The following is a 15240-nucleotide window of genomic DNA, read 5'->3' as shown; positions in this document are numbered from 1 at the left end:
GCACTGCACCATGGAATAGAAAGTCGTTAAGAAATATCCTTGATCTTGAGAGACACGTGAGCAAATAACTAATACCATGAGCACTAAGGCAGATGTTATCATAAAGTACTGTGGGAACACAGCAAAAGAGAAATTCTTCTGGGAGAAGGATAAGAAAAACCATAAAGGGGTGATATTTGAGTTGCAAAGAATGAGTAGGTATCCAACAGGCAGATATTAATAGGATAAAGGATTCTAGACAGTGAAAATCCCACACAGGGTTTAAGTAATTTGTCCAACGTCTCAAACAAGCAGAGCTATGAAGCAAGACAGTCTGACTTCACAGTCCACAGCCATAACTACTATGTTACTAAGGCCCTAGATGCTTTAAAGATTAAAATCTTACTAGCAAAGCGGAGGCCAGAAACCTTCAAGTCTATCCACGTTTTTCTTAGTATTCCCTTGCACAAAGTATTCCATATACTTTGACTGTCCTTTCCAATGGACTAATAAAAATCAAGCCTAGAATAAGAGTGACTGCATACTTGAGTGATTTTCAGCCCCATCCAGACCTGGATTTGAGCATTGCAGGCTTCCTGTAGCACATTTAGGCATATATCTATGGTCTAAACCAGAATGAACAGCTATAACCTTTTCTTCATTTATGATGAAGTGATAATAGGGGGTGATCTTTCATTATTTTTATCCTATAATAGGTGGATTTTTATTAATTTATTATTCTTTACATGCCTATATAGCCTCCCTTATTCAGCGACATGGAGAGATTGCCTTTCCATTCCACTTCGGTCGTTGTCTTTTTCTCAAGCACCACTCCCTGTTGTTGTTAGTTGCCATCAAGCCAGCTTCTGCTCATGGCGACTCCATGTACAACAGGACAAAGCCTTGCCTGGCCCTGTCATCTTCATGTTCATTGGTATTTTCAAGTCCATTATTGTGGCCACTGTGTATTGTGAGTGCCTTCTAACTTAGGGGGCTCAGCTTCCAGCACTATATGGGGCAATATTCTGTTCTGCTCCATAAGGTCTTTCTTCCTAGTCTGTCTTAGTCTGGAAGTTCCACTAAAACCTGTCCACCATGGGTGTCCCTGCTGGTATTTAAATACTGGTAGCACAGGTTCCAGAATCATAGCAACATGCAAGCCACTACAGTATGACAAACTGACAGATGAGTGATGGTACCACCTCTTAACATCCCCCAGATTTTACCTGGTTTCTCTTTGATTGCCTTTCCTTTACACTGTTTCTTTGGAATTCGGCTCTAAGTGCTTTTTAAATTAGCCATTAGAACTGTCTTCCTGGCTACTCCCTTCACTCTCTTCCTGGCTTTGAAAACAAATCTAGTCTCAGCCAAATGCTAACCCTGAAGACTACCTGCTATCTGGCCTTATACAAGCAAACTGACCTAAAACAATATGAATAAGCTAGCTACAGAACAAGTCTTAAATATTCAGTTAATCTGAACATATAAAATAGAAACTATATTCATCCACAGGAAAACTCAGAAACAAAGTAATTTTTCTTAATTTGTGCACAGTGAGGTTTAGAGGTTTGATGATTTAATTCATTTTGGAAGAATTTTTTTATTTTTAAGAATCTGATGAAATCTATGGATTCAGTCCTGGGGAAACACATATACACAAAATTCTGTAAGAAATTTATGGGAGTTCACGCCCTCTCCAGTGGCTATACAGAGGTCCCTCCCCCAGCAATCTAAGGACTGGCCTAAAATATTCTGTTTTGAAATTTCCACTATTTACGGGTTATACACGCAGAAATGCTTGGGAAGCACTTACCGAACCCTTAAAAGCAGGAGCTACTATTTTCACTCTCAAAGAGCAATAAAGAACTTTAGGAAGTTGGGTTATTTCAATGCGAATTTTTTCACGACACTTTCTGTCACCTTTCTGAAAAGGATTTCATGAGTACACCGGTCATTTTGTGATACATACACAGCAAACACTAAGAAGACGGCAGGAGAGAAAAGCAAGAGTAGAATGTTTGAAATAATGTACACGATGCTGTGTACAGAATGGTGCTTGATAAATGACACTGGATAATTCAGAGCCTTTTTTTTATTAAACACATTAGTAGTTATCATTTTATAAAGCTCAGAAACAGACTATTGTATGAAGGCGTATAACTGGCGTATTTGTAGACTGTATCCACTCAAAAACTCACAGTGAACACAATCTATATTACATTCAGCATCTGCATATTTACATGATACCTACTGCACAGTCAAATACAAAACGAAACCTCAACATTTTACTTCAGTACATTTGTGATACAGTTTCAAAACAAAGGCAATTTTTTTCAACCAAAAAACAGAAGTCTCTCAAGCACTAATTCACTATTTTATACAAAAATACAGCAAGTCTAAGTATTAGCATTCCCACTTAGGCTTAGTCAGTAAAGCTGTATCTCTATGTTACTGAAATACAGAGAAAGTTTTCAACTTTAACTATCAAGATAACAGTACTTCTGATTTACAACTGACCTTAAAATAGTAGATGCTAATATATCTATTCTTTTTACATTTTTAGAAGTCTTCAAAATTCACATAATGCAATGTTTTGCCCAGTCATTCAATAAACATAATTTAATACAGGTCACAAAAGTTCAATGAATTAACCAGAATCCTATATCTATTTCCCATCTGCTAGGGTTCAGTCTTAAATCCGACTTATATCAAAAGCAATGGTCCAGAATTTATTTCTTAAGATTACTGTCAAGAGTTACTGGATAGTTTTTAAATTATTTCACTGCTTATAAATATAAATCACTAGTGGTTCCCTGCATCAGAAGTATCTAGGGAGCTCTTTAAAAAATTCAGATTACAGGCTCTACCTTAGAACTACTGAGATCTAGGAGTGTCTGTATTTTTCAGATGTTCCCAGGTAATAATGGTATGCAGCCTGGCGTGGGAATCAGACTAGTGATTCTCAACCTTCAGGATGCCAGAATCACCTGGGGGAAACCAATTAAAAAAAAGATTTGACTCAGTAGGTTTAGAGTGGTATCCAGGAACCAGCATTTTAAAGACTCACTTCCATGAACCTCCCAGAGAAACAGCGCCCAGCCTTTGGCAGGTTATAAACGAGTACATTTAGCTATTGAAACGCCACTGTCCCACAAGCCCTAATGAATCCTGCCCTGGGCAATTTTAGTGAGTATCTGCGGGCCACACTTGGCATTTTCAAATAAAATATATTTATATTCTTAAGTATAAAGTTGAAATCAAGTGAATTATGAGACCAAAATTCATTCATTAAAGAGGAAAAGGCTCTTCCAACCAAACTATTTAAACTTTTAAACAGACCAATGTTTAGCACTCAGTTTAAATCTAATGCTTTCTCCATCACTGGCCTGATATGTGATCAGAGGTAGTGATTCCAGCTTGCCAAAAATCTAATGTGGATTATAAAAGATACATATTCTAATCATATATCTTTACAGGTTTTAAACATTCCCTATGTAACAGAGATTGGCAATCAGTTGGATATTAAATAATAGTGAAACAGCAAATAATACACCTGGATTTTAAACAACGAAACTTCCTATTTCCGTCATGTAATACGTTCCTACATGTAATGCTGGAAAAAAATCTAGAAAGCACTAGAGGTATCATGCTCCCTCTTTTGTGAAGAAGCTATTTACTAATTTTCTACCATTCCTGTCCTTATCTATAAAGTAGGTGATTGGAATATGTAATTCTACTTGAAGAATGTGTAAAAGCACAGAAAAAGTAACTGCTTGTAAGGCCACACAGCCAATCAGAGGACAGGCAGAACTAGGGATTAGACCTTCCAGCTGGAAATCTGGGTTCATTATCATATCTACTTGACAACTATATCTCAGTGTGATGCCTGTTACCAAGTATTATAATATTTAAGCATACTGAGTGTGTGATAGCTCCATAACCCCCTAAACCTTAGAAATAGATGTAATCAACCCTGAACCCAGAAGCTACGTAAGAACTAAATAGCAACAAGAAAGGTTCAGTGTGGTTTCAGACTTTAGGAAGCAGACAGCGTATGAGGTCGGGGGAATCCATCTGGCATCCTGCTCACTTATCCTTTGTCTAAGATGCTGTTATTTCATATGCACACACTTTTCTAGTATGTTCTTCACAAAGGCTTGTACCACCTATTTCCCAGTGATACTAAACAGTTGGCCTATCTTCCTGACCAAGCAATGAAAAGGCAATAACCAAAAACCAGCATTGTATTGCCAGAAAGGCAAGTCACCTCATACAATAAGGAATGGAAACTTAAATCTGTACCTATTAAGCTAAAAACTGTATAGTAATTTTTAACCACTTAGAGTCTAGATTAGTGTAACAATCAGACTATTTTCCAGTTTATAAATGATTCAAGGCCAAGATAAATTTTAACATTACGTAAATACTGAAAAAATTACATATAAATGTCAAAACCAAGTAATATTATACCTACTACTTAGAAAAATGGCTGAAACGAAGCTAAGGAGACACAGCAATCCTGGGAAAAGGATTTCAAAATGTAACAATGGTACAAGGCACTACCGTAACTCTAGTGACACCTGGGTCGTCTTAAATCCAGATGATGCGACAAGCAAAGGAAATACACACAAGGACATTCAACTGTTCACATCCTTTTAGCTGGTTTGGCAGTTAACTGCTTTTCTCTTTCAAATTCCTTCTCTCGTTGCTGCTCCCTTTCCAACTCTTCTTTCTGCCTTTTCTGCTGCAGTTTAAGTGCTCTTTTCTGTGTCAAAAAAATTTAAAAACCAAGTGAACAATCAATTGTTATAGGTTATGGCCTAAATTAAAAGCAATACTGCTTTGCTTTGAGGTCATCAATCTATATGAGTAAATTTTATATTTAACTAAATTAGTTCTGGGTACTCTAAGGTCCCCTTGACTGAAAAAAAAAAAAAAAAAAGTTACTCCAAGCTGTCATTAGAAGGGAGTTACTACATATCCAGACAATATGAGCCCACCAGCCCAGCTATTAGTAGAGAAGCCTAGAGTGAGGTTCAATAAAGGACAGATTTTTAAAAGAAAATAATGTAGCATGAATTAAGTATGTTATTATATATACATATATAAAAAGTAAATAGTAAAGAAAAACAAACAATTAAACCTCTACTTTTATAAAGAATGTGAAAGAATTTCCAACTCACTTTCAACTTTGCTGTCTTCTCATGAAGCATCAGCATCTCTTTTCTTATGTTCACTAGCTTGGTATGATAGTGTTTAGCTTCAGTGAACTTAACACGGAAAAGTAAGAGAAAATTCAGTTAAAACATACTGAGATATCAAAATGGATAAATAAATCAATACCAAAATGACCGTTCATTATTTCCAAGTTGGTCAATTTTTTTTTTTAAGTCTTGATTTTCTCCATATTTTAATTCCAAAATACAAATTTAATTTAAACCATTAGCAGAATTTTTAAAACCCTAACGACAATTAAGAGTTATTGACCACAGAATAGATATTTATACTATACTGTATACATTTTGCTTGAAAAACCTGCAGTATAATCCTGAAATTTCAGGACGACTACCCAATAATGCCATCAGTTCCATTCAAGAAGAGTAAAACACTTCTACTGTCTTTACAAGCAGAGACGGAGCCAGGGTTCACAGCACAATTTCATGAAGAGTCGCCACCCACCAGGGAAACCAAGCTGTGGTCAGAGAGACCTGAGAGGAATGTGGCCCAGACCCAGTCACATTCCTCAGACTTCTGAGGCCAGACCAAGCAGAACAGCCTCTGTGAGGACACTTTGCTTCCCAAGGAGTTCTAAGTACGGACTTTACATCTCAGCCAGCCTCCAGGGCCTAAAGTGAAGTCCCATGTCAGAGGAAGACGGGAGGATGATGCAGGCCTAGCTAGGTAGGAGAGAAGCAAAAAAGCACCTCAGTCTCAGACAAGGTAATGGAGAGAGAAGAAATGAAGAGAAATCTCAGTAGCCACCTTAACGTGACTGAGCTCTAAAGCTTACAGACCCTCTTTATAGCTCCCTGCACCTTCCAATTTTCCATTCCTAGCTGATAATCAAAACCACTCTTGGGCTGAGAGAGGAAAGAAGAGGGACTTAGCTCCTGCCCCTTCACACTGAATAAACAATATTACATTCTGTTTGGTTCATTCATTGGACAAATATTTGTTCTACTGCAACATGAACTCAGTGGGGGAAACAAACGTAATCAGGGTAGCCTTACCCATCTCCTTCACGAGAAGTCACATACTACTGAGTAGGACTTCGAATTTACTACCACAGGTCTCTGTCTAATGCTGGAGAGAACAGACTCTGCTTTTGCTTGTTAGAAAAGGAACACATTCATAAGCCACATTTACCCAGTGAAAGGAGTCCCTGGGTGGCACAAACAGTTAAGCGGCTGACTATTAGCTGAAAGGTTGGTGGTTCGAACCCACCCATAGGCGCCTCAGAAGACAGGCCTGGCAATCTGCTTCTGAAAGGTCACAACCTTGGAACAGTTCTACTCAGCACACATGGGGTCAGCAGAAGTTTGAATCAACTCCACAGCAACCAACAACAACAGCCCAATGAAAAAGTCCCTTTTTTTGAGGTATATGTGAATAGCCACACAATCATGCGAACCAAACCATTTCTAATGTTCCAGAGGAAGAGAAAGATAACCACAAGTTCCTTATTTTTTTAATATCCTGTTTCTTAAAATAAAGAGTATCAATTCTTATCAGAAGGCTACATAATGGATGGAGTTTGAAGACATTATGCTGAGTGAAATAAATCAATCACAAAAGGACAAATACTGTATGACCTCACTTATGGAAAAAGACAAGAACAGACAAATGTATAGAGACCAGTTTATTAGTGGTTAACGGGGGCAGAAGAGAAGGGGAAAGTGTGGGGTACTGTTCATGGAGCACTGAGTTTTGGTTTATGGTGATGGAAAAATTTCACTGATTAAGGGTAGGGTTGCATAGCCAATTAATGTAATTGATGTCAGTAAGTTGTATACTTGTGAAAAGTTGAACTGGCAAAAGTTGTGTGATAGGTATATTTACAATAACAAAAAAAAAGAGAGCTGCTGAGACTGCTTATGTATAACCAAATACCTCATGGGATTTGGTTCCTTGGTTTGGAGGTTTAGGGTGATGGTTTCAAGAACCATCCCAGTTAACTGGCCTAATAACATGTTTAGTGCTTCTGTTCTACCTCCTAGTTTGTTGTGTAGCACCTGGGATCTTAAAAGCCTGCAAAGGGCCATCCAAGGAATGGCAGTTGCTCTCTACTCACCAGGAGCAACAGAGGAATAAGGAGGGCCAGGAATAGGAGGAAATGGAATGTGTGGCTAATTGCCTCCATGAATTACTGCCTCCTTTGCCATAAAACAAAAGAACTGGATGGTGCCCAGCTACCATTGCTGAACATTTCGATCAAAGATGCTATAGAAGAATCTACATCAAAAGGGGGAAAATGCAGAACAGAATTTAAAATTCTCATGAAATCTAGACTTTCTGAAGCCACTGGGGCTGGATGAACCCCCAAAACTAATGCCCTGAGATAATCTTTAAACCTTAATCCAAGAATATCCCCCAAAGTCTTCTTAAAACCAAACAATGGTTCAGCTGAACTAGTAAAGAATGTCTGCCTTGAGCTTTATGCTCTTTTAAGATCTATCTATATGGGATCAAACAGACAACAACAACTTGAAACATTAGACAGGAACCTTAGGGGGCACTGAGTTTATGTTAATGGGGGAGGAACAACTCAGAAAAGGAGGGTGAGAATGGTTGCACAACTCAAAGAATGTAATCAATGTCAACAAATTGTACATGTGGAAATGGTGTTGAATTGGTCTATGTTTTTATGTGTATATTCTCAACAATAAAAAATAATTTTAAAAAAGCTACAGAGGTTTTGATGGAGTTCATCTATTGTCACTTACACTGAAAGATCTAACTGATCATTGTCAAAGGGTCACAACATTAATTTGTTATGGCATTATGACTATGCCACACAAGGAAATAAAGCTAGTTTCAAGGGGAAAATGATGCAATTGATAGCTAAATAAAGATACATTTTCCTTAAGGATAAAAGCAGTAACCAAAAGTTCCTTCATTTCAGTTCTCCTTTGTAAGTCTCTAATTACGAACAGATCGGACTTTTAAAAATAAGTTAAACTTCTTATTACAAGTTCAAGATTTGAAAGATAATTCATGACAAAGGAAGTTCTAGTAAAGTAAATCATGATTTCCACTTAAAAGATAAATTTTTAAAATTAGAGGAAAAGATCCTGAACAAGTACAAAGCTAAGTTATGAGGCTAAACTTTGCTATTTTTAAAATTAGAGGTCATTAACCTAAACCAACTAAATCATACTTGTTAGGTGCTGTCGAGTCAGTTCCGACTCCCAGCAACCCTACGTACAACAGAATGAAACACTGCCCGGTCCTGTGCCATCCTCACATCATACTTACCAAAGCATTAATATCCAACATAGAATGACATTCTTTAAATTTTGAAATCTCTTGTTCCAGCGTGTCTAATAGTACAACTTGGTTTTGTCTGAAACAAAAGCACACAGCCAAAATAAACTTACATACTATAAATACTGGCTCATTAAAAGGAAACACATTCACTTTGGTTAATGTTAAAGGTTCGGAACAAGCTGGAAATGTATAAAAGCTCTTGCAGAGAATTGATCTCCAAAGCTTATTTGGTGTAGCATAATCTGTTTCTCAAAATAACATTCCAACGCTATGTTCTGGTAATTAAATGTGTTTTTATTCTTCATGTTCAGACTCTAAAAACTAAAACTAACAAATCATTTAAAATTATTTGTACCAACTCTCTGTATATCCCCCCAAAAGAAGTTTCTTATACTATCATGCCCAGGAAACTTCTTATGTTTTGTATCTTATTACTGCAATATTCTCATAAAGGAAATGAGGAGCAATTACTTTTCAAAGTCGAGTTGGGGAAGATGCAGTATCAATGAATAATAACTCAAAAGGAATAAATAAGAAGCAAGATAGAAAAAGCACAGGACTAGGAACCACAAGATCTCACTGCCAATAACCGGTTGTGTGATCTTGGAAATTCAGTTGATTTCTCTGGGCCTAAATTTCCTCATCTATAAAATGAGATCAGACCACAGAACTTCTAACGGTCCTCTTTAAAATCATATTGAGGAAGAAAAGTCAACTTCCCTAATATTCCTCTCCAAATTCAACCACTGTTATGATCACAGGGCTGAGTGACATTGAGGGGTAGGGTCATCTAATTGAATATCTGAAGTTTGAATATTTAAATATTTGAAGTTTGTCCCTTCAGCTCTGATCAGAGAAGAAAACAGAAGGTGAAATATACAACAGATGATAAGAGAACCCAGCAAGTCAGCCAGCCAAGAGAAGCAGGACAACACAAACAGGCTGCCACCACTCCCTAGGTTTAAGAGTACCTTAATACTCTGTACCTCTGTATCTCAAAAAAGGTAACTTAAGGATCTTTGGCAACTTGTTTGAACCACCAACTGAACCCAGGTGTGACTTTTATGGAAGCAATTTCTCGACTCAGAAACAGGGGTATACCCGCCCTGCAACATCCCAATAGGCAATATTTTCATAACATAATGATCCAGAATCTAGATAAGGTTTAGCAGTACTTATTAGAAGATATCAAATGCTCTAAGAATATCATTTCATTCTTTTACATTTAGATTACTATGTATTCCTCTACTACGATTTGCTATCAAAAAAGATAATATAAATACTTGATTATGATTAAATGTTACAAAATATATCTTAATACAGTACATAATTATACAGTAAATTATGGCTTATGCCAGCAAGGAAATGAGTGCATAACTGGTTTTTGTTAGCTTACGTGAGCTCCTGGAGGGCTTGTTTTGATCTCTGCAGATCTGGCAGATAGTGAGAGAGCAATCCTTCTGCCAGCTGCTCCACGGCTCTGTCTTCCACAGTCAAGGGATCTAACAACCCTTCATCTGGAGAAGTGTCACTTAAACCTGTCCCCAAGCAAAAATCAAATTTTAGGAAGCTTTTCAATTGATATCATTACTAAAAGGGGAGAGGAGGGAACAGGTAGGAAGGAGAGAAGGAAGCTGGCAGTGGGGCTCAGCACAAACCCACTCTTCCACAACAGGTGTTTTTTAACTTTTACCTTCTGGGCTTCCTCTCAAAAAATGGGTTCTAAGGGCTCAAAAACTGTTTTTAAGCTATCAGTAGAAGGTAATATCTACAGTAAAAGAACATTAACATATGCACAAATCTGTCCTTGTATGTATTTTTCAGGGCAGACATTTATAGTTTTCAATGCATTCTGAAAGGAATCTGAGTTCACTGAACTTAGGCATTCTTGCTTTCAAAAGCCTGCAAAAACTATATGAACAAAATGCAATGTCTAAAAATATTTTTTTCAATTCAATGGAAGCAAAAATGTGGGTCCATAATTATTTGACATACAGCTTAATATATTATTTACACGTAAAAGAGGGGTTGTTTCATCATTTGTTAGGGAGGAGAGAGATTTTCTAGGAATTTCTCATCTCACAAGATTGAACACCTGAAGGTACTACAGAAAAGAGTGCATAAACAATTGTCTTTTTGTGTAAATCCTGTCTTCCATACTTCCAAAATCTGAGGCCAAGAACTATGCCTCATACTTTCCCTTTGTATAATCACAGTGCAAGCATTGTGCCAGGTATTCACAAATATTTAAAATGAATACCCATCAATCATTGCTCCTACCAAAACAGCTTCTAAACAGGGTACAATTAAAGGTTGCTAAGGTTTCAGAATCACTGATTTAGAATGAGGGGGAAAAAAAAAATGATGGTCACATAACTAAAACTATATTCCAAGAGCATTTAACAATTAATATTAAACTCCGAAATACCTCCTCAATCATAATTTGGTAATAATCAGGAACATCAAATTAGAACATTATACAGAATGCATTTATCACAACACATTGCTTATAGCACATTTCCAGGTACAGTTTTTGGCAAGATTGAGAAAAATGACATGCTGTCATATTCAAAATTCGCTTTTAGATAAATCAAAATAAAATAGTATGATTTTTTTAACCCTGAGAAACACATAAACTTTGAAGTTCTCAAAGTTACAAGGCAACATTCAAACAGGTAAGTTAAATAAAAACTGAAGTACTTCACAAATATAAATATAATGGGAAAAGTGAAGGATTTAGGGATATTGTGCCACCAATGGGAAGTGAAGAAATTATATCTGGCAATTAATACCATCGCTTAAGGCTTGACTGCAATGAGTGTAAACAACGGCAATTTTCTTTAATATAGAAAACAAATATTACAGAAAAACAGACAAATGCAAATAAGGATACTTGAATTTTAAGAAACAGCAACTAATACAAATCCCTTACTATATATCACACACACACACACATTTTAACTCAGGGACCGCCAATCTCTGGTTATTAGAAGAGTCTCAGTTACTCATATTTGAACATACATTTAACTAAGTGCAAGGTACTTTATTCTGGGAGATTACAAATAAGAAGACGGAGTCCCTAGCCTATTCATACAAGAAACATTTGCTGAACATCTCTATTATGTGCTAGGTTCTGAGGTTACAACAATGAATAAGGCACGTCCCCTTCCCTGGAAAGGCTCAGTCCAGGTGACTCGTGAAATACACACCATTAGAAATAAATTGTTATGGGAACTCAGGGAAGAGAAAGATCACTTTCATCTGTCAAATCTGGCAACAGTTCCTAAAGAAAGTGTGGGCATTTCAGCTGAGGCTTGAAGAATGGACAGAATTGTCTTTTTTTTTTTTTTTTTCTTTTAAGAGTGTTGGTCATTGTAAAAACTTTAAACACTACCAAAAAAACCGTTGCCACCAAGTCGATTCTGACTCACGGCAACCCTATAGGACAGAGTAGAACTGCCCCAAAGGGTTTCCAAGGAGCACCTAGTGGACTCGAACTGCTGACCTTTTGGTTAGCAGCTGTGTAGCTCTTAACCACTATGCCACCAGGGTTTCCTTTAAACAATACAGAGGGAGCCATAAACTGAAAAGAGAAAATATCACCGTTCACACCCTACCCCAGAGGGAATCACTCTGGAGTTTCATACATAGCTTCCAGAAACTGTCTTTGCGTTCCCATGTATATAACTTTGTTTTCATCACAAACGAAATCATATTGTTCTGCAACTTTTCATTTATGTATCTTAGATATTATTCCACAGTGACATATACGGACCTACTGCATTGTTTTTAGCAGAACAGAATTCTACCATAATTTGTTTAACCAGTCCCGCTGTTGTTGTTAGGTGCCGTCAAGTCACTTCCGACTTACGGCCACCCTGTGTACAACAGAACGAAACACTGCCCGGTCCTGTGCCATCCTCACAATCGTCGTCGTGCTTGAGCCCATTGCTGCAGCCACTGTGTCAATCCATCTCATTGAGGGTCTTTCTCCTTCCGCTGGCCCTCTACAAACCAGTCCCCTATGCATGGATACTTTACATTTTCAGTTTTTTTCCTATGTTAAACACCGCTGCAGTGAGTTTGCTTATCTTTGCATATAGTCATATCACTGTTTCTGTAGGATAAATCCTTAGAAGTAGATCACTGGGACAAAGAGTTTATGCATTTGTTAACATAAATATTGCATGTTTGGCTCTAAAGAGGTAGCAGCAATTTACAATTCCACCAGCAATCTATGAGGATTACTATTTCCAAACGGGTACAAATTCTGAGACAGGAGCGGAAGGGATACAATCTGGGTAAAGGAAGCAGCATGAGGAAAGGTGGGACTATCAAAGGATTGCTCTGTAAAGGGGAGGTAGTTTGGGGTGGCTCCAGTATGGGCCAGACAGCAGTGAGCTACAAGATCACGTGACAGCCTGTGAGGGCCCTTGAGCACCACGTTAATGAGTCTGAACTTTATTTAGTAAGTAGTGAGGAGCTGTTTAAGGTTTCTGAGCAAGGGAGTGACATGACCACAAGCTTTTTATCTTGGGGCAGTGACGTACCTGCAGTGGGATGGATGGGTTGGAAGAGCAGCAGACTGGAGGTGGGCTAGCCTTACAACTATGGTTGTAAATACAAAGAGACAAATGAAAAATTGTATTGCAGAATCTCCTAAATAGAGAGGTAGGAGGCAAGAGAGGAATAGGCAAGTGTCATTTTAAAGTTTCAAGTGAGGGTGACGGCGCCAATAGGATCAGACATTTGCTTTTATTTACGAACGAGCTACCTGCGAGGGGAAACCCTGGTGGTGTGCAGTGGTTACGAGCTATGGCTGCTAACCAAAAGGTCAGCAGCTCCAATCCACTAGCTGCTCCTTGGAAACCCTATAGGGTCGCTATGAGTCAGAATCCACTCGACAGCAGTGGGTTTGGTTTTGTGTGCGAGGTTAGTGCAGGACAACCGGTAAAGATATTGAGCAAGTAGATGGGGGAGCAACAAGACTTAGGAGAGGGGCCCAGGCTGCAAAAACATACAAGGGAGTCATTTTTAGAGGCAATTTATGAAGGTCTGAAGAGGGGGAAGATCACTGAGTAAAAATATGATCAGGAGGAAGCGGAGAGAATTATTTTGGGGTAACCTTGTATTTCTGGAACAGTAGGTAGAAGAAAAAGCACATCCGAAGCCTTGCAGCCTTTCTCATCTAGAGTGCCTCATCGGAGCCACAGAACACAGAAAATAATCTGACTACTTTCTCAATTCTCCCAATGACGGTACATACATGAACAGTACCACTCGCGATGCACAGCAACTTAATTCACTGCATTCAATGATGCCTTAGAACACTTGGGCTTAAATCTCTCCCGGAACCCAGCTGGAGAAAGACCGCCGGAGGAACAGGAATACAGTAATGTTACTAAGCAAAAGAGAGCACTTCATGAGGGTGTGGTCAATAACGTTAATGCTCCGAATCACAAACCCGTCGTCCTGACAACTTCATCCCCAGCCACGACCTTAAAACGAATAGCCGGGGACGCACTGGACTCAACAAACTCCAAATAAACCCACCATCAACCGCCCCCAACTGCCCCCCAAACACCGCTTCCCATCCAGACTTCTGTTCCCGCCCACTCCACTGGGCAGAAGGGCCGGCATGGGTCCCCAATTCCACGCAGAGGCCAGAAACTCGGAACCGAAAGCAGCTTCCTGCCGCGGAGGCCCACCCAGCAGCCCAAGTCCCCGCCTCTCGCACTCGGCCGGCCTCCGGCAGCACGTACCCGGCGTCGGCTCCCCGGCCCCCAAGCTGTCGGGCAGCCGTGTCATGACCCCGCCTGGGGGCGCCGGCTCAGGGACACTCATGTCCCTCCCGCTGGGAACCGGGAAAGGGCAGACGCCAGAACAGAGAGAAGCAGGAAGGCGGTGCCGAACGCCCCCAAAGCCCCGCCGGACAGAAGCGGCTGTCGGACCCGGAAGTGATGGGACGGAAAAAGGCGGGCTCAGCACACGTAACCGTGGGCCCGCCCCCTCGGCCTCCGGGAACGCCCACACCGACGTCCGGGTCGCCTGGGGGGCTGTGTCAGCTGACTGCGTGTGCGATGCTCGATGCCTGAGGCTGGGTGGTGGGGAGGTGCTGCGCCGCTGTGAGCTTGGAAGTTGGCTTTGTCTGGGTTGGGCGGGAGCCAGAAGACAGACGGATCCAGGGCAGAGAAGCCCTTAGAAGAAGGACTCCGTGCTTTCGCCGAGATTTGAACCGTTAAAAAGTTAAACCCAAACCAAACCCACTGCAGCCTAGTCGATTCAGACTCATGGCGACCCGATAGGGCAGAGTAGACCTGCTTTATAGGGTTGCCAAGGCTGTCGTCTTTACAGAGGCAGACTGTCACGTCTTTCTCCCGCAGAACAGGCCGACCTGTTAGCAGCCAAGCCACCAGGGTCCCTATGTGAGCTTCAGCCTTGCTAACTGGGGATTTGCCACGATTCCTGTCTCCCCTTGTTCCTTGTAGATAAATGATTTAAGGCTTCGTTGGCAGCATCTTGACAGAAACAATCAGCTAAATAGGCCAGAAGGACTTTCTACCAGACCCATGTTGCTTTTCTGTTTCTCCTTTCCCTTCATTAGTACCAATTGCTATCGAGTCAGTTCTGACGCACGGAGACCCCATGTGTGTCACAGTAGAACTCAGTGGCTGATTTTTTGGAAATAGATCGCCAGACCTTTCTTCTCATTCACCTCTGGGTGGATTCAAACCTGTAACCTTCCAGTTAGCAGCTGAGTGTGTTAGCCATTTG

At 39.8% G+C, this 15240-nt stretch overlaps 1 protein-coding gene across 1 annotated transcript; it reads right to left on the bottom strand.

Moving 5' to 3' along the window:
• Positions 1–1216: 1216 nt before the first annotated feature.
• Positions 1217–14413, bottom strand: BLOC1S6 (biogenesis of lysosomal organelles complex 1 subunit 6). The gene is made up of 5 exons (XM_004386282.2): positions 14229–14413; positions 9863–10004; positions 8455–8542; positions 5163–5249; positions 1217–4744 (listed from the first exon to the last, which is right to left on the bottom strand). Exons 1-5 carry the CDS (start codon positions 14308–14310, stop codon positions 4625–4627), a joined length of 519 nt encoding a protein of 172 aa, XP_004386339.1. The 5' UTR covers positions 14311–14413; the 3' UTR covers positions 1217–4624.
• Positions 14414–15240: the final 827 nt, after the last annotated feature.

This window comes from Trichechus manatus, unplaced genomic scaffold (assembly GCF_000243295.1).
Source record: "Trichechus manatus latirostris isolate Lorelei unplaced genomic scaffold, TriManLat1.0 scaffold00161, whole genome shotgun sequence".
Classification (NCBI taxonomy): domain Eukaryota; kingdom Metazoa; phylum Chordata; class Mammalia; order Sirenia; family Trichechidae; genus Trichechus; species Trichechus manatus.
The sequence above is the reverse complement of the archived record's forward strand: the minus strand, read 5'-3'. Positions and strand labels throughout refer to the sequence as shown.

Coding starts and splice junctions, on each gene's coding strand:
- BLOC1S6 (XM_004386282.2), bottom strand. CDS start 14,310: ATGAGTGTCCCTGAGCCGGCGCCCCCAGGCGGGGTCATGACACGGCTG. Junction 10,005..14,228: donor GGCCGGGGAGCCGACGCCGG/GTACGTGCTGCC, acceptor GCTTGGGGACAG/GTTTAAGTGACACTTCTCCA. Junction 8,543..9,862: donor CAAGCCCTCCAGGAGCTCAC/GTAAGCTAACAA, acceptor CTTTTGTTTCAG/ACAAAACCAAGTTGTACTAT.